Source organism: Glandiceps talaboti, chromosome 9 (assembly GCF_964340395.1).
Source record: "Glandiceps talaboti chromosome 9, keGlaTala1.1, whole genome shotgun sequence".
Taxonomy (NCBI): Eukaryota; Metazoa; Hemichordata; class Enteropneusta; family Spengelidae; genus Glandiceps; species Glandiceps talaboti.
The window spans coordinates 8,949,595-8,968,947 of NC_135557.1; the positions used below are offsets into that span (position 1 = coordinate 8,949,595).

Genomic DNA, 19,353 nt, shown 5'->3' on the forward strand with positions numbered 1-19,353 from the left:
ATAAACATGTACAACTAAGTGCTTGCAGTGCTCACACGTCACACGCTTCTGCCATAATATCTTCAGGTCTGTTTATTTCTGTATTCATTCTACAGATATCGATGAATGTAGCATAGAAGATGTAAAGGTCTGTCAACATGAGTGTATCAATTCCCCTGGTTCATTTATGTGTAGATGTAATGATGGCTTCTCACTCAATGCTGATGGGAAAACATGCAAACCTCTACGTACTACAGGTATGTTAGAATTCAATATATTTTCAGCTCTTATTGTTTAGACTAGCCAAGAGATCTGTTTTGGTGTCACTACATGTATCGAAAAGTGGCACAAGCTGACTTTATCAACGTCTTACTCGAGTTAAAATGCTTAATAAAGCTACATTGCTGTATAATGTCGATGTATGTTGTGTTGCTGTGTATTTCACAATACTGCAGCTTTTCTGTTTCATACAACCGCACAGAAACCAAGAAGAAACTGCATATGCCACACTTAAATAGCAAGATTGCATTTTTTTGCTACATTTAGTCTAAATGAAATAAACCATTTCAATGTATTGCAACTTTATGCAGACATTTGGCTGCCAATGTTTTTTCTTAGTATCAAACATCCGATGGAGGACACGTATGTGTCCTTTGTGGTGTTCATTTGATGTCTGTATATTGGCATGTGTAGATCATTTCACTCAGACAAAATGTAGCAAGAAATTGTATTGCTATCTTAAGTGTGGCATGTCCAGTTTCTTTTATTGGCTTCTGCATGGTTGCATCAAACAGCAAAGCTGCATGGTATTGTGTAATACACTGTATTACCTACCATGTCTTGGAATTAACAATAGTGTAAAATGTGAATGTAATAACATAATATAAACCTATCATCTCAATTATTACATTTGAGACTTTCTTACTGTGGCCATATATATGAGGATTGGGTATTTATTTTGTAAAACAATTTTATCGTGACTTCCTAAATGAAAAATCAGTGTGAAACAATATATGCCAAGTCATTGTTTGTAACTCAATAAATTGCAGAAGATTAAAAATGTGTAAAATATTTGTTATTGTAAGTACAATAACAAACTTTTTACACATTTATTAATCTTCTGCAATTTATTCAGTTCCTAACACAGATTTCGTCTGTCATTTCACATTGTGTTTTCAAGTAGGAAGTCATGATAAAATTGTTTGTTTTTTTAAAATTGAAAATCAAAAATAACTACCCAATCTTCATCCATATGGCCACTTTAAATTTTGCAAAATTATACATTCCTTTTTTTAGATTGTTTCTTTGAACCACACAATAGAAGATATTTATCTGGTGAAACATGGCATTTTGATGAATGTACAAACTGTACTTGTGAGGTGCGTATAAAACTGCTTTGTACCATACGTAAGCCAAGTTATTGTCTTGGAACGTCAAATATGGATTATGTACCCACCAAATTGTTCTACATCAAGACATCTTGTTAACCCATGTCTATGTCATTGGCTTTGTGGGGCTTGAAATATGTGTGAAATCATTCCAAATCACATGATTTTTTTCCAAAACTTTTCATAATTATGCATGACGAGGTATAATTATATTATTTCCCTATATTTTACTTCATTCACCTGGAAAATACTTGTGACCAACGACATTGTGTATAGCGTCATAAAAAGCTTACCTGTAATGTTCAAAAATAACATATGACCCAAAGGTCAAATTGCCAGATATTACTTGCCTAATGGGATATTATTTCATTACAGGGTGGAATTATCAAGTGTACAGAGTGTCCACCTTTATCATGTAGACGAACTGAACACGCTGTAGGGAATTGTTGTCCACATTGTAAAGGTATGTGTTCATCAAAATCATCAAATATGAATGATTTCCATGTTGTAAAGGTATGTCTTCACTAAAATCATCAAATATGACTGCAGTGAACCAGCTTTCAGCTTACTCAGATAAACTCAACCTAAAACAATAATGCAACATACTCCTATTGCGGTGATGTAATCACATTCACATTAGGGCAGTGTTTATTTGTTCAGTCTGGATTTAATGATGTCTATGATCTCAAAGTATATATTTTGGGAGAATCCTGTGTTCGTGTATTTGTTTGTTTTGGGAAATCAAGTCTTTTAAATATCTTGATTATAGCATGGTAATACATGTATCTGGATAACCAAGGCACTGCTAATACCCACTAGTATAATCCATCATGTCCAACAATAGTTTTAAAAATTTAGTTTGTGTCTATCTTTGGAAGCTGAAAACTGACTTTCTGCAGTGATATGACAAAACTCAACAGAAACATGTACGTCACTCACTCAAGAAATATACTATCTCTTAAATTTTGACATATAAACTTGATTGCCGAATTTAAATTGAACAAAGCAAGTGAACATTATAAACTAGTAATGGCCAGTAGAATAGCAACACTATCGACCTATTATGGATTGCTTATATTAACTTTATTCTATTGAAACTCTTTGTCTGCCCAAAACATACAAGTACAATGTAGATATTACATGTATTCCACATTATACCAAGATTATAACACATCATGTTGATATAGCCGTCAGTGATTGGCTTAGACCGTACTATGTGATAAACACTATTGGCCCACAATAACATAAATTTGCATATAGGGTCACTATTGCCACTGTACTTTCCCTAGGGTGATATTCATGTAGCAATGAAGTATTCTCAGGAATTTGCTTTGACTAAGATTATGTAGCTGAGCATGTGATGTGTTATAAAACACTTTTTTTAGCTCCGCTGTCAACGAAAGCTGAAAGCGTAGCTTTAGGTATAGGTTGTATAGAGTATAGAGAGTAGAGTGAATCATAGGTGTCCGTCAAACTTTTATATTTTCATTATTTTCTCCGAAAGTGACTGTATTCTTAGATATTTGGTGTGCATGTTCCCTGGGGGGAGGCTATTCAGATTTGCTCATGCCAAGTTGATCTGTGCCATTTTCAATTTTTTATGATTTTTTTTCATAAAATGTCATTTTCATCATCTCCGTGAAAACTTATTGTCAGATTGCTTTGATATCTGGTGTGCTGATGCGCAGGGGGTAGCTTACTCAGGTTTGTTAATTTCAAGTCAGCACATCTTCATTTTTATTTTTTATGATTTTTTTTTTGTAATTTGAAAAAAAAATGAATATGTTAATGAGCATAATGACCGACGCCATATTGGAAATCAGTCGACGAGACTTTAAGTAAACTGCCACTTTTCAAAAGACACTATTGACGTCAAACAAGCAATGTAATATGTGCTATAGTCATAATTCTACGCATTGGGCGCCCAAATGCATGAAGTGACAAGCGTTTATTCGAAACAGGGCTGTAAACTTCAAATCCAAATTCTGCACCCCTTCTACATAATCAGCCAGTCCGCAACGTCCTTATTTGCATACTCTATCCTGATTCGACCAGAAGCTGAAGCTGACCTCATTTGACCGGGCCATTTTCCACAGCAAGTAACAACACAGGACTTTCTTGGTACTCACTAAAATCTCACTTCAGACCCACTATAAAATGTGATGTTTTCAGATAACATGTAACTTGTGATTAATTCTATATTGTCGTGCAATTTGGAGTGACAGTGAACCAGAATTAAGACAACTTGCGTAAGGAAGGCATGCGGTTGAAGTTATGCAAGAGCAGTCTAACTGCGGACTGTGAATCAACCAAATTTTGTTTATTGGCCGACAGTTCACATGTAAAGTTAAACGACATGAACGTGTCTTGCCATTTCCAAAATGCAAATATTTGGCAAGTAAAAATAATTAAAATAATCACAACTTTAATTTGGCTTCAGACTTTGCATTATGTTTTGCGTATCTTTCCCCGTGTTACATGTAAATCCGAAAAGGTTCTCTCGTCATGTCATCAGTGATCATACCGCGAGGGGCTGCTTTGAGTACGAGCGAAGTGAGGCATGTTGAGGTATTTTGTTGAGAATTATAAATATTGCGAAATGTCAAGTACAAGGTTTAAATACAATGGAATGATGAAAAAAAATGGCCGAGTCTGCTGACAGGCGCCGCACCGGTCACAAGAAACACTGTAAATTCCATCTTTCTTAGTTTCCGTACGGCGACAACCCCAGGTACCCGGATGCATGAGGGACTAACCCGGAAGCAAGTCGTTGTCAGCCATACGTTACAGTGGTAACATCGTCCGAGAAATCGCTGCGTTCAGAGTGTCATTATTCACAGAATTGTTGTTTTCGAGTGAAAACGCGTCTTGAATTGTATAAATCTAACAAATGAAGACATGTCAAGTTATATTTTGAAAGTTGTATCGCTAGTTTGAGACGATTTTCTCACGTACTATCGAGGCTTACTTGGACTTGGACCTTACTCCAGTTCATCAGGAAGTTTAGCCAGTCCGATAATTCTTTCTGGTTTAGTTTACAACACTTTTGATCACGCAGATTTTGTTGTTGTGATGAAAAGAAATTTAAAAAAAAGATCACTTCAACCATTTCGTTGTGTTTTCTTTATGAAAGGTAATAGAACATGAACGAGTGTTACCACTGTAACGTATGGCTGCCAGAATGACTCTCTTTCGGGTACTTGGCGGGGATTGTCGCCGTCCGGAAACTAAGATGGCGATCAATACATTTCTTCCCTATATATATATACTACAACTTGTACAAGTTGAATGTTGTTGACTTGGTAAATTTGTTAGAAAATTGAAATTCAAATTGCCTCAAAATTATTTTAGATCCATAGTTTATTTCATTCATCATTAAAATTTCCCAGGGTTAAAGCTGTAAGACACTGGAATTATTTATAGCCAACCTCAAAATCCTCTTTTTTTCTTCTTTTTCTTGTGTGCATTTCCCAGTCATTTTTTCCCTGAGATTTTGTGCAATTTTTCATAACAGTAGATTTTTGTTATAAAATGGTGACTATGGTATAAAAGTACAATACATTACCAACTTCTGTGTAAAATGTGTTTTACAGTGAGACATCATATGAACCACTAACCACTTTATTGCATCGCTAAAACAAAACTGCATAGTGAAGAGCTGAAGAACTGAACCACTTCTACGTGTCACCAAAATAAAAAATAAAATTTAAAAAAAACAGCGGAGCTATTCTGACCGATAGGTCTCTTGTTGTATTTATTTATTTATTAATCTTTCATATACAGACACCATTCAATACTTACCTACTATTGCCCTCATAGCCAGGCATTTAAGGTGTATGATATGAGCTGTTGTGTTGTTTAAGTGCAATCATAATTATAATACTGCAACTCATCCATTGATGTTTTACAGGTTGTATAGCCAATAACATAGAGTATCTTCACAATACAACTTGGACCAGTCCATTTGATGAATGTGAATTCTGTACTTGTTTGGAGGGTACTGTTAATTGCATTAAACAAATTTGTGACAAATGTACTCACCCACTACCAATCCCAGGAGACTGTTGTGGTAAATGTGAAGGTAAGTTTTACATTGTGTGTTGCCATGGTAATTACAGAATGCATCTTATAACAATCGCTGTAGAATGATATGGTAAGTGAGGTAAAAAAATTTTTATGTCAATTATGTTGCCATGGTAATCACAGAATGTACTCAGCGACCCACTAACCAAGCCCTGGAGAATGTTGTGGTAAATTTGAAAATAAGTTTTACATTGTGTTGCCATGGTAATTACAGAATGCATCTTTTATCAAGCCTTGCAGAATGTTATGGTAAGTGTAAGTTAATGTCTACATCAATTGTGTTGCCATGGTAATCACAGAATGCACCTGTCATCTAAAACCCACATAGCTATGGTGGAGCTGGTTTGAGTGTTATCGACAAATACAACGTCAGTCTGGGAAAACAATCAGTTGATGGTTTCTTGGGAAATAACTGGCCAGGCTAATACAGTTAAATGAATGAATGACCAGCCATTGTCAATTTCCATACAGAGTCCAAAAGCCTGAGTAACAATTTTCAGGGGGGCTAATTTGATTTTCAACCAATTGGTCCCCAAAGTTTATGATATTTCTTTTTTAGGGATACATATTGTAAGCACAATTTGTGTTCTTGAAGAAATCACTGTTACTGCTAAAATGATGTAGGCTTGGTGTTTCACTCATGGGACATTACAGCTAAAATGATGTAGGCTTGGTATTTCACTCATGGGACATTATGTTTTTGACACAAAGACATATTGCAACTCTAGACTAACATTCTACAGCAGAGACACAATAAACATGGCATTGCTATTCTTTCACATTACAGTAGAAACAGGCTTCTAATGAAAACATTATACATGGCCTTGGTGATTTTAATGGCTGCAATTGTTTATTTTGTCACTGATAATCAACATTTAAACTTGACTACTTCTACATCCCCACTGTGCACGGCACATAATTATGTAATTGTTTATTTAATTGCATTATGATTTATCTGAGGGTGTGTTATAAATGTCATGTCACATGAGTGAAACACCAAGCCTCCATCATTTTAGCTGTAATGATCTAAACCAATTTTAGCAGATTCCAAATTTACTTAATTTGTGTTATTGTTATTAAAGCAAATATCAGTGTCTCTTCAATGTGTCAATAGATATAGATTTATCAAAAAATTTGTTTTCCAAAAAATAAAAATTCTATTTCATATTTTAAAAGATTTTAAGTTAAAAGATTTTACAATATCCTTAATAAACAAATGAACAAGTCTGACATGATCATTTGCTTATTAAGGATATTGAACAAAAATAATATTTAACAATTTATTTTATACAAACAAAAATATTAAATGTATTTGTCTCATTTCTTTGTATTGTAGAATGTATGTATAATGGAGTCATCCACTCGAGTGGTGAAGTATTTGTACCAGCAAATGATACATGTTCCCAATGTCTGTGTATGGTATGTACTTAGAAAAAAATACTAACTTATGCACGATATTTACTAGACTGTCAGCTCCATGTAAATATCTTGTTAGGGTTTTTGTTATTAAGGGTGGTAAGTAGGTAAATCTACCTGAGTTCCCTGTCTAGTGCAAATACCCCTGTGTACATAATACTTACAGTCATGCATCATGTCATTCTGTCATAGTGTATTTAGATGTTATTCCCCAATATTTTTCGTTGTCCAGCCAAGGAAAATACAAGAGATCTAAGGAGCCTTTGTCACTCCAAGTTGCTAGACGAGTATTGACCACCCTTATAGGTCAAGAGCTGAATGAAGGAAAATGTTGAAGAATAACATAATTATACTAGCACCAATAATATCAAAGAAAACTCGGGGAGAGTAATAGCACTTCTGAACATTTTGATTCATATTTCGAACACAGCAGAACCAGTGACGCCGATATGCACGTTGTCATGACCAGAGTTTATATTCCATATTTTTTACTTGATTTGGCTCATGCATGGTATAAATTATGATTTGCTATATCACAAATCTTTACCTCATGTCATAATCAATCAAAATTTGCAGCTTGACTTGATCCTTATTTTTGTGGAGAATATAGCGCCCTCTAGTGTCGAATACTGGTGTGGGGGAATAACATACACTATGGCATATACCAAACACTGCATGTCCCTTGCAAGTTGATGTTCCAGTAAATGGTTTGGAACGCAGGACTACCCATCAACACTAATAAGTATTGTGTAGCCCTGGTTATGGTTTTATAATAATTGTATAAACAAAAATGTAAAATTCCAGCATCCGATTGTATATTTATTTTGAGGAGAGATATTATTGGCCATATGCAGCTAGGAATTTTTGTATACATGTAGGAATATTTTACATGTAGGAGTATTTTAGTATATTTGTGCTTTCATTTCAGGAAGGGAATGTGAATTGTATACAGGAGGAATGCCAATTAGTAACCTGTCCTAACCCAATCCAGGGACCTTGCTGTCCTATTTGTGAAGGTGAGTCTTTGGTTGTAAAGAAAATGTAAGTATGAATGTTAATTAGTGTAGTATGTGCCTTGGAAATGGAAAACTTAATTATAGTATCCAGATGTCCTCAGATGTGACGAGATGTCCCAAGATTAGAGTTTTGCTGTTACTTCATTCAAGAAAACTTAGACCCATTCTGCATCAAAATTCAACAAAATATCAGGAGTCATCACCCACCATACAACTAGTGGTAAACTAGGAAATCAAGCTTATATTTTAAAGAGTGCAGTAAGCAAGAATGGGATGGGGTGGGGTGGGGGGGGGGTTTCTTATATTTTGAAGAGTGTAGTAAGCCTGAGTGGGGTTGGGATATGGGGGGGGGGGGGGGGCTCTTGTATTCTGAAGAGTAATTCTGAATGGCTTTGAGGTATTGGGAGGGGGGGGGCGGGAGTGTGGGAGCTCTTATATTTTGAAATGGGGTGGGGGAGGCTCTTCTATATCATCAAGAGTGCAGTAAGCCTGAATTGGGTTGGGAGTATTGGTTGGGGGAGGGGTGGCTCTTATATTTTGATTAGTTTGTGCTGATTAAACATTTGTGGAAAACAAAGAATTTGGTTTTAAATTACTGCATGATACATTGTATGTGTGAGTGATATACTGGAAAATGGTCTTGTGTGTGGCTAGCTGTAAAATTACCAAACATGTAGTGTCAATTGATATGTTATATGGTCTTATTTATCTGCAGCCAGCTGCTTCTTTGAAAATCAAGTATTTCAGAGTGGTGAAACATTTCAACCAGAGGGCTATTATTGCAGGATGTGTATTTGCATGGTAAGTAAAGACAATGCTGATTACACCATGCACAAGCCAAGTTGAACAGAAAATATGGAATATAAACTCTGATTGTTCTACATCACGACAATGCACATCTATGTCACAACAACGTGTATCTATTTTATTGTATATATTTTAATGTTTTTCTCGACACTGTGTGAGAAGAGCCACTGGCTCAACAGTCTATCGAGATTAAATAAAGTCTAATAATAATAATAATAATAATAATAATAATAATCTATGTCTCTGGTTCTGCTGTGTCAAACTGTTCAAAATTTCCAGTACTTTCCACGATTGTTTTTATATTACTGGCACTGGTATAGGTTATGTTATTCTGTAGTGTTTTTCTTGATTGAGCCAGAAAATACTCATGAAGGATTGTCACTACTCGTCTGACAGCTCATTGTGACAAAGGCCCCTTAGGTCACTCATAATTTCCTTGGCTGAATGAAGAAGAATATTGGGGAATAACAAATTTCCAGTTCCCCTAGCATTTGATGTGCACATAAAGAGGCCACAAAACTGTTCTTATCAAACCATGGTATGTAATACAAGCCTCTGCTGTTCCAACATACTGAGCCAAGTGTTATTAATCCAATTCAGTTGTTTACTTTCCCTGTTTGTAACAGGTTCTTTTCGTCCATGGTCTGATGTCAGCAGTTGTATTAAAGTCATTATATAGATGTGACAAAGCATCTGTCTTCTATCTCTCCATCATTGATTGTAATTTATATTATCTCTAACCAATTACCTTCCAGTCCAAGAAAAGGATAAGTACATGTATATAGAGGAGAGGTGGAAACATCTTGGATTACAATGTATTCCTTGATCAGTGATTTTTTTTTTTACACATAACTGCAATTTTTACCAGTCTCACATTTTACCCTACTACATTTTTTTAACAGTTTCTTACCTTTGACCTTTCCTTACCTTTGACCTTTCCTTACATTTGACCTTTCTCAACTTTGAACTCTAGGATGGTCAGATAGAATGTGAGAATGTCACATGCCCAGTACCTCCATGTGAGGAACAATTCCAGACAACAGAGGCAGGGGTATGCTGTCCGTTTTGTACTAATCTGCCAGGATGTGTTGATAGTTCAGGAATTCTATATCCGTTCGGCCAGACATGGATTGACAAAGATGATTTATGTAAGAGCTGTGAATGTAAGGTAGGGAAAACTACTTCTGATAGCATCAATCAATCAATCAATCAATCAATCAAAGAATTAGTGTAGTGTCAAAATCTAATATGATATACTGTTCTAAGGTGCTGAACAGGAACACTAGTAGATCGTAGTAAAAGCTGGAAAGCGCTTGCAAACAGCTCCTTCTTGATATCCTTTTTGATTTTGTTGATGATGGGTGATGAATGAAGGCGAAGCGGTATATTTTTATACTGTTCTATAAGAGGGGCACTGCTCACAAGAAAACACACTCATCGTATGACTTTGTATTACATCTTTCATCAAAAAAGTACATTTTACTTGTTTTCAGGTTGATGCAATATTTTACGAAAAAATAAAAAAATAAAATAATATAAAATCCTAACCTATGTTATCAGCAACACAATTATTTTTTTTTCACCTAATGGATTTTTTAAAATCTTATTTACCAGGATAATGGACTAATTATGTGTGAGATTATTTTATGCAATTTAGAATGCACCAATCCAATTATTGTACTAAACCAATGCTGCCCAGATTGTAATGGTGAGTAAAATCATAGACAGCCGTAAAAGGAAAACTATCAATCATCCGGTCAAGATAAGTCTATTGGAATCCCATTCTGAAAATACTAGTAACCCCATTGATACATGTACAAGAATGACGTCATTCGCTCCACAGTATGGTGTCCCTTGAAACCAGACATACATTCAGACTACAGACACTGAGCTTTTCCAAGTTGTGTAGTTTCCTCCTCCCCACTGTCTATTGTAAAATGTAACAGTCACATAGCCACACATTCAACCTCAATCGGTGATAACACTACACAGTGATTACACATGTCCAAAGAACAAAGACATCACTATCACCAAGTTTGTATTTGACCTTATGCAACAACAATACATGAAGTTTTAGTTTATGTCTATTTCAGTTTGTTGATAGCATGTTTTCCCTCATAACAACATTGTACAAACCTGATCAGCTTCTTTCCAACAGTACATGTATCATTATATGTGCTTCGTAATCCAAACTGAGCATACCCAGATACAACGGACTGTGTTATCACAAAACTTGATCTAGGGCAAGGAATACAATACACATGTAGTCCCCTTACAATAATCAGCATAACCATGGTTACAAAGAATGTGATCAGATTGGTAACATACTAACAATGGTGGGGTTGTTTATCATCATATTTTCAGTGATGCAGTTTTTTCAAGATATTAGTTTTGCAATTTCTCCTATTGTTTGTGCGTTATTCAAAAGTATACTTATTTATCACTAGGTTGTACATATGATGGGATATCATATCGAGAGGGCGCTACATTCCCGCCATCAGATGATAGCTGTAATACATGTGAATGTACAAGTGGTAGTGTGCAATGTCAACCAATGCCATGTGTTGTCAAATGTTCACATCCATACCTTCCACCGAATGAATGCTGTCCAGATTGCTTAGGTAATATCAATTTTAATTACTCCTACCATCCATTTTATGAGTGCTGCTCTGAATTTGCACAAATTCATGTTTTCCACCAACTGTATGCTATCCAGATTGTAATATCAATTGTACACAGTCACCCATATACCATTCATTAATACTGTCCAGATTATTGAGTAATATCAGTTGTACTCACCCTTATACCATTCATTAATACTGTCCATATTATTGAGTAATATCAATTGTACAGTCACCCTTATACCACCCTTGCTATTCATCTATGCCATCCATATCGTTTAGATTATGTTCATTATACCATGGATGATTTAGGGGAGACCTAACATGTCGATTGTTATACACACCCATGCCATTCAACCAATTATCGCCGACCACAATGTCTACATAAAATAATTTCAATAAAACACATACTTGCCTCCCCTCCTACAAATACTGTCTACAATTTGTTCAGGTAGAAATGCACCAGTCCTATTTCTTCTGTCAACAGAATGTTGTTCAGTGCTTGATTCAAACTCAGACACGTTATTATTAGTTACCCGGTTTTAGTAAAGATAAAAGATTTCTTAGTTTGGCCACTAGGAGTGCTGTTCACAAGTCACTTGTTGGCAGGAAGTGAGGGCCAGATTAGTAGAGTATTGTAGCATAAAGACAGCAGACACTAAGTTACCAGGCATTCTCTATGTTGTTCCCATAATACTATTTAGTATTTTATTATTCATTCACTGCTTCGTGCATATGCAACCAGTGGCTATGACAAATTTTAGCCCCCGCTTTGTCAAATCTGTTGGGCCCTCTTGTGGTGTTTACCTGATAAATTGCTGGAACTTCAGTACCTGGAATACAGCATATTATTCTTGCATAATTTAACACATTTCATTATTAAACAGTAACAACTATTGTTTCATATGTTCCAAAGAAGACAAATTTACACTGTCGCATAATTTGAATTTCAGATTGTTTGTATCAAGGACAATTTATCTCAAATGGTGACTTCATCCATCCATTTGGTAATCGCTGTGAAACCTGTGTTTGTGCAGTAAGTCATTAACACTTACAATTTGTATAATGCCAAATTTACAAAACTGATTCGATTGAATTGTTTGTTTGTTTGTTTGTTTGTGTGTTTGTTTGTTTGTTTGCAATGTATTTGCATACAAAAAATACAAACCCAATCCAGGTATCTTTTTTATACGCCAAATGTTTTTGTTTTAGCTTGGCAATGTTGTTTGTAGTGCTACTGATGAATGTCCACCACTAACATGTGAAGAAACCATACCAGCTGAAGGAGACTGCTGTCCTGTATGCAGAGGTATGTGCTGGATTAAAATTTAGTTACATAGAGGTAGAAGGTAGGACTACAGAAATCAAGAAAGCACATGTGGGGGCCCAAAAAATTGTTTCTGGTCAGGACAGTTTTTTTTTTAAATGGTGTGATGACACAAATTTTTTTTATTCTCAACAAATCTGTCTCTCAGTCTCTATTTATGCCAGTTACTGTTCTTTTTATTCAGTACTTTAGAGCAAGTGACTGTATGTATGTGGGGCAGATGTCATTTGCTTGTTCATAATTCGCTCTGCAGTTGTCTTCACTGAAGTAGGGAGGGTTATCTTTTGTATTTCCTCACAGGGCTGGACAAATACATTCAAAAAGACTGATGCAGGGGTATTTAAGTGATGCGCGTGCTGACCAGAATTTTATTTATTTATTTTTTTATTTTTTTATTTTTTTATTTTTTTATTTTTTTTGGGGGGGGGGCTAAGATAGACAACCTATTTCTGTTAAAATCAGGAACAGGTTGTGATACAGTATTTTTATGTAGAAAACATAATCCTATAATATGTGAATTCCATATTAAATAGCCATGAAATACTGTGTTTGTCGATGGGCAAAATGATACCATCTCATTCATGTTAATGTTCACTGGCTCTGTTTGATACAATCAGTCTGAAACCAACAAGGAACTACACATGCCTGCTACACTTTAAGACTCCAAGATTGAATGAACACAGTTTCTTGCATCATTTTGTCCATGATACCAGTATTCAGACATCAAAACATTGGCAGTTTCTTATTGATTTCTACATTGTTGTATCAAGCAGAGCCATTGAATCCTATAATGTGAAACAGGCTGTAGATTGGAGAGTTCCTTGTTATAAAGATGAGGAACAACCAAACTTCAGTGATGACTTCAGCAAGCTTCGAGTCATTTGAGATACTTTTTTAAAAACAAAATGACTACAAGGTACATTTTTATCTGAAAATTGTCTATTGTTATCTCATTCCAGATGCAATGTGCAGGACACCAGATGGTGTTGAATACAAACCTGGGGACATGTGGACAAGTGAAGATCCATGTGTGCAATGCAATTGTCAGGTATGTACATGTGCACGCCACATGCAGCGCACGTTATGTTAATATTAGCACTAATAATATTCACCACATGACATCCTTGTGTGATGGGTATGCTAGTGAAATATAGTGTACATGTATGCCTCATGACCCATTTACATAGAGCAACTGCATGTAGTTTGTAGAATATTTGGGATGCATCATAGCTGTTTTTGCAGGTGTAAATTTACTTCAAAAATCCATTCCAGCATATCCTAGGTTGTCGATAATACATGCTCAGAGGTTGTTTGTTCTGTGTTTCAGGCAACTGGTGACATCTCATGTCGTATCCTAGATTGTCCAGTGTCATGTGATTATGGGATATTTACTGATGGTGAATGTTGTCCAGACTGTATAGCTTGTGACTTTAATGGAGTTCTGTATCCAAGTGGTGATATATTCTACCCTAATGGTGATGTTTGTCGTACATGCACTTGTCAGGTAAGACAGTTCAGTAGTGATGATTTTCAAGTTGTGAGCCCGACTCCTTGAGGTACACATGTCATGGTAAATAGAGAGATTTAGATGCATGTATTTATATGTGTTTTATACGCATAATGTCAAAGTCATGTGATTCGAAGCAATCTACACGTTCTATATCAGACAATGCAATGTCAAAACACTAGTCTATATATAATTGTTTTGTCATTTTTATTCTATTAAATTTTGTCTTTTTTTATATCAAAGTTCGGAAGCATAACTGTAAACTAATTTTTGGGCTTGGGTAGTTGCGGGAAAAATGACAAAAATATTGGTAAATACCGACATGTTTAGAAAACAAAGTCATGTGTGGCCTTCTAGACAGAAGATGCCAAATGCACACGTGCACATATCACTGTCTTTCAAATTTGTGTTCTGAACGCATAACTAAACACAACTTTGTATGCATCATTACGTGTACGCCTGTATGATAATACTCCAATACATGTATTCATTGTAATATGTATCTAAACTTCTCTAATAAAAACTCATGACTAGACCTCAAGTCATGGATCATGGGTCACTTGAGATGGGATCATTTGTGTTTCGAAGATTACATAGATTTCAAAGTCTGCGATTTGAACTCTGGGGGTTTAAATTTCGTTGGAGACAAGATTTTCTGTGACAGACATAAACCCAGGATGGGCTCTTTTACAGACTGAATCAGTTGGACGTATAACTCAACACAACAAATATCATTATCATTAACCAAGAGCTCAATTTATGAGACACGTTTAACCAGTTCAGGGCAACAGGCTTTTACAAACTTTCCATATATTGACTGTACCACTAGGCGATGTATTGGTAATGGCGTGATAGTGAATGGACAGTTTGACAAAGCATGTCGACCTGAACAGTCACAACATACATTACTTGTATTGCAAAACGTTACTCATGGTCACCAGGAAAGCAAGAAAGTAATTACAATCAATCCTTGGTTGTGATACAAGAACTATTAACAATATTTTACTGACCTGATGATAATCTTTAAGGACATGCCAAATATATTTTAAAAAGACGTGTTATAAAAATCAAGCACTCTTTTGAATTTCAAATACATATACCTCCAGGTTTCTGATTTCATGATAAAGATTGAATAAATAAACCATTGTGTTTTGAAGATGTCACATTAATCAAGCCAGCTCTCATATGACATATGAAATCTTCAAATTCTGTTGAAGTGGAATTACAAATTAATATGTTTTGTATTTGGGTTATTAAAAGGTAAAGAACATATGAATGAAAAGTAGTTTGTTATCTGGTCATTGTACATTTCAGTCAGGAAATGTCAGCTGTGAGGTTGTCCAATGTGAGCTAACAACATGCAGTAACTCTATTATGTTACCTGGTGAATGCTGTCCAAAATGTTTGGGTAAGTTAACAACGTGCAGTAACTCTTATTATGTTATCTGGTAATTGCTGTCCAAAATGTTTGCTAAATGGGTAAATTAGCTACCTGTGGTAACTGGTTATGTTAGCAACTTATGTTACCCAGTGCTTGCAGTCCAAAATATTTGGGTAAGTTAGCTTCCTGTCGTAAATGTTATGTTACCTGGTGAATGCTGTCCAAAATATTTGGATAAGTTAGCTACCAGTGGTAAATGTTATGTTACCTGGTGAATGCTGTCCAAAATATTTGGATAAGTTAGCCACCAGTGGTAAATGTTATGTTACCTGGTGAATGCTGTCCAAAATATTTGGATAAGTTAGCTACTTGTGGTAACCATTATGTTACCTGGTGAATGCTTTCGAAAATGTTTGGATAAGTTAGCTACTTGTGGTAACCGTTATGTTACCTGGTGAATGCTGTCCAAAATGTTTGGATAAGTTAGCTACTGCAGTCTGTTATGTTACCCATTTTATGGTATTAACTAAATTAGCCAATGGTAGGTCTTATACTATTGAGAACACAACACTACCACTATAACTTAGGAGTGAATGCATGTATATGTACTCTTTGTTTGTGTAGACTGTGTAGATGATGCTGGAATATCTCACCACCATGGACAAATCTGGACAAAGAATGATGATCCTTGTACTACTTGTGTATGTGATGTAAGTTAAACATTTTTAGCTTAACATTTGACAAAATCACCACCAGGAGAAAATCAGAAATTTTCTTAAATGCCCACTTCTGTATTAGTATTAAAATATAAGTGTTAAAACCAGTTGTCTGGCAATGGTATAGGAAAAGTCGGTCCAGAACAAAAGAATGACCCCATGTAATCCTTATTAAGATAATACTAATGTGATGACCCAGGACTGAAACATGCCCCATTAATTCTCTTTAAAATTTTATATTAATTATTGGTAATGTTTTGAAATAGAAACATTTTATAAACTAGGTTCTGGAGAATCGTTTCATGATGTTAGATCATCTACAATTACTTACGATTTCAGAGAAACATCAAGTTGATATTGTGCCTTTATAGGGTATCTTTGCTATTGGCCATTGCATCATGGGAGTCAGTAGAAATAATGTATTCAAGTAGCACACTGAATATGCATCCTGAGTGCCTATGCTGTTCAGTGTAAATCATCTCTCATGAATATTCATTGTTCAATCCCCTTTAATAAGCGAAATGATGAACATTGATAGAAGATTTGTATTTTGATTTTTGCAGGATACAGAGATCATGTGTAGAACTGTAGTGTGTCCAGCACCATGTGATAACCCTATAAGTGTACCTGGTCAGTGTTGTAAAGCCTGCCAAGGTTGTGAATTTGAGGATGTCATGTATGAAGAAGGTGCCATCTTTAAACCAGATGACGACCAGTGTTTGGAATGTCAGTGTAGAGTAAGTATTATGTTGTTTGCTATATACTGTTCCATGTCTAGCTAGGTGGTGTAATTCAAGTAGAAACAAGAACTTATTATTACTATGTTTTACCCAATTGATAAACATGTTTAAGGTGATGTTGAACAGTATTTGGCAAATAACATATTTATACATCACCTGCAACTATGAATTCATTTTTGAATATCTAAAAGTATGGATAAGTTGCAATCATTGTGTCTGTTAGAGGAGAAATACAATTAGACTTTTATTTACATTTATTTCTCCTGTTTACTGCAATCAAGTTTCATATTCTTTTGAGTTATAAAATACTGCCATTGTAACTTATTCAACTTTGAAATCTTGTATGGAAGCTACATATGTATAGTACACTTGACATGTATTCAGCCCATTAATAATCGCCAGCAAGGGTTTATATGAAAATCTCTTGTGATGGCTTCATGCTTACCTCAGTTGACACTCTTCTTGTTATCAAGATGTCTTGTCACAACTCATCCTCAGACTTGTACAATGAAAGTCAACTGACCAGCTTGAAAGGAATAGCCACAACTGTGATTTCCAATATCAACTCATTTGATGTTAGACCCCTGTATATAAACAGTTACACTATTTGGAAAATAATCAACACCAAGTGTGGTATCTGATAACAGGAGGTTGTAAAATAGATGTCTTGTGTTCAATCGCAGTCTTCGAATAAATCCATTGTATTACAAGATTGTCTATAACCCCCCCCCCCCCTGTTACGATTGTTTGAATTGAACATTCTAAGGAGTGTAATTGTTTATATACATGTACAGGGGTATTATCAATTGAGTTTATCTTGAAAATCACAGTTGTGTCTATTCCTTTCAAGCTCGTCATTTGAATTTCATTGTAATAATGTGATCCATGTAGTCACGTATAAGTTTCCTTGGCCAGACAAAGACAATAATTGGCGAATGATAATCTAATTATTTATCAACTTCTCTCATTTGATAGGATGGTATACTGCTATGTTTACCAATAATTTGTGCTATACCCAGCTGTACACCAGAGTTAGTTATGGTAGAACAAGGATCCTGCTGCCCGACCTGTAGAGGTACTTTATTTATTTTACATTCTAATAGGGAACTTGCAAACCCGCCATGTTGAATGTTGCATCATGGGAAATGTGATAATAAATACTAATAAATTGGTATTGTGAACATTACTGTTACATTGTTTGCAACCTTGAATGGTCAATTCATATAGTTTACCCTGACTATTGTGGAAGAATATTTTTATCTGTAGCTTCAGATTATGTATTACGATAACCACAGATAATCCCATAGTCCTTTGCGTCTGAGCATGCTCAGTCTGGATTGCAAGTTCCCTATTCTCCAAATCCTCCGTATTATGACATAAACACATGACAAGTGTATGCAAGTGTGTTGTACTTTGGGTATTTACACGAGTGCTTGCAGTGTTCTCTGTTACAGTACCAATTCCTTGGTGCACAGCAGAAAATATTGCAAGCATGAGTGCAAATACCCCTGAGTAGCCCACAGTGGCAGTCATGTCGCATGGAGTTCTGGTATTATTTCATATGTTTATACAAAACAACAAATTTCATAAGAAATTATGCTATGTGATCACACGTTTTTGTGTAGAATGAATGATTGCATCCTCATTTTCATGTACTTTGCATGCACGTATGCAATAAATGTTTTTGGTATTGCATTGCAATGCAAATGACACTAGGATGCACATACATGTACACCGATACAAGTAATCTCTGGTACATATGCAATAATGGTTATTATACAGCCAGTGACAAGCAAGCATTTACAAATGCAACTTGCTACAAAAAGAAAAAAGTAAATAAATGTTAATTATACTTGGCACATCATGTAGAGGCTATATAAATGTGTATTACATTCCATTGTTTGATGTGAGGAGTTTTATGGTCTCTTGGTGGGTGTATGAAATGCCAGGGGAATTTGAAATTTGTCTATATTGTCACATCAGTGCAATAAGGTTGTATCTAGAGAGGAGGTTGATACACAGAGGGGATAAAACTGTTCCTATCAAACCAGAAAATAGAATATAAGTCTCTGCAGTTCCAACATGTTGTGCCAAGTGTTATTAATACAAGTCATTTCCTGTTTGTAACAAGCTCCGTTTGCAAATACTTGCTGGTTGTGTGTCTCAACATTAACAAGCAATCTTACCTTCATTTCACATAGCAACACCCAGAGTACATGTTTGGTTGGTGAAGTTTTATTCTGCTTTTAAGACAAAGGTTTGCTTCAAAGTGGCAACTCTATTTGGATTTCCGATATTTGAATTGATAATAATGATGATAATATTTATTTCTTAAAAATCTCCTTCCATGTAAAAAATACATCTCAAAGTGC

General features: G+C 35.3%; 1 protein-coding gene and 1 long non-coding RNA gene across 2 annotated transcripts in view; both read left to right on the top strand.

Annotated features, from left to right (window-relative positions):
- Positions 1-98: 98 nt before the first annotated feature.
- LOC144440101 (uncharacterized) lies at positions 99-1,832 on the top strand. The gene is made up of 3 exons (XR_013481164.1): positions 99-236; positions 1,276-1,358; positions 1,743-1,832. It is a non-coding gene; the product is annotated as an uncharacterized LOC144440101 (long non-coding RNA).
- A 564-nt stretch (positions 1,833-2,396) lies between these two features.
- LOC144439754 (kielin/chordin-like protein) overlaps positions 2,397-19,353 on the top strand; it is a 28,928-nt gene continuing 11,971 nt past the window's right edge. Inside the window, exons 1-16 of the mRNA XM_078128988.1 lie at positions 2,397-2,403; positions 5,278-5,448; positions 6,787-6,869; positions 7,795-7,882; positions 8,598-8,683; positions 9,663-9,857; positions 10,304-10,397; positions 11,137-11,310; positions 12,264-12,346; positions 12,523-12,619; positions 13,597-13,685; positions 13,965-14,141; positions 15,459-15,552; positions 16,150-16,235; positions 16,805-16,978; positions 17,957-18,056. Coding sequence (XP_077985114.1) covers positions 2,397-2,403; positions 5,278-5,448; positions 6,787-6,869; positions 7,795-7,882; positions 8,598-8,683; positions 9,663-9,857; positions 10,304-10,397; positions 11,137-11,310; positions 12,264-12,346; positions 12,523-12,619; positions 13,597-13,685; positions 13,965-14,141; positions 15,459-15,552; positions 16,150-16,235; positions 16,805-16,978; positions 17,957-18,056 — 1,798 coding nt within the window. The remainder of the gene's footprint in view (positions 2,404-5,277; positions 5,449-6,786; positions 6,870-7,794; positions 7,883-8,597; positions 8,684-9,662; positions 9,858-10,303; positions 10,398-11,136; positions 11,311-12,263; positions 12,347-12,522; positions 12,620-13,596; positions 13,686-13,964; positions 14,142-15,458; positions 15,553-16,149; positions 16,236-16,804; positions 16,979-17,956; positions 18,057-19,353) is intronic.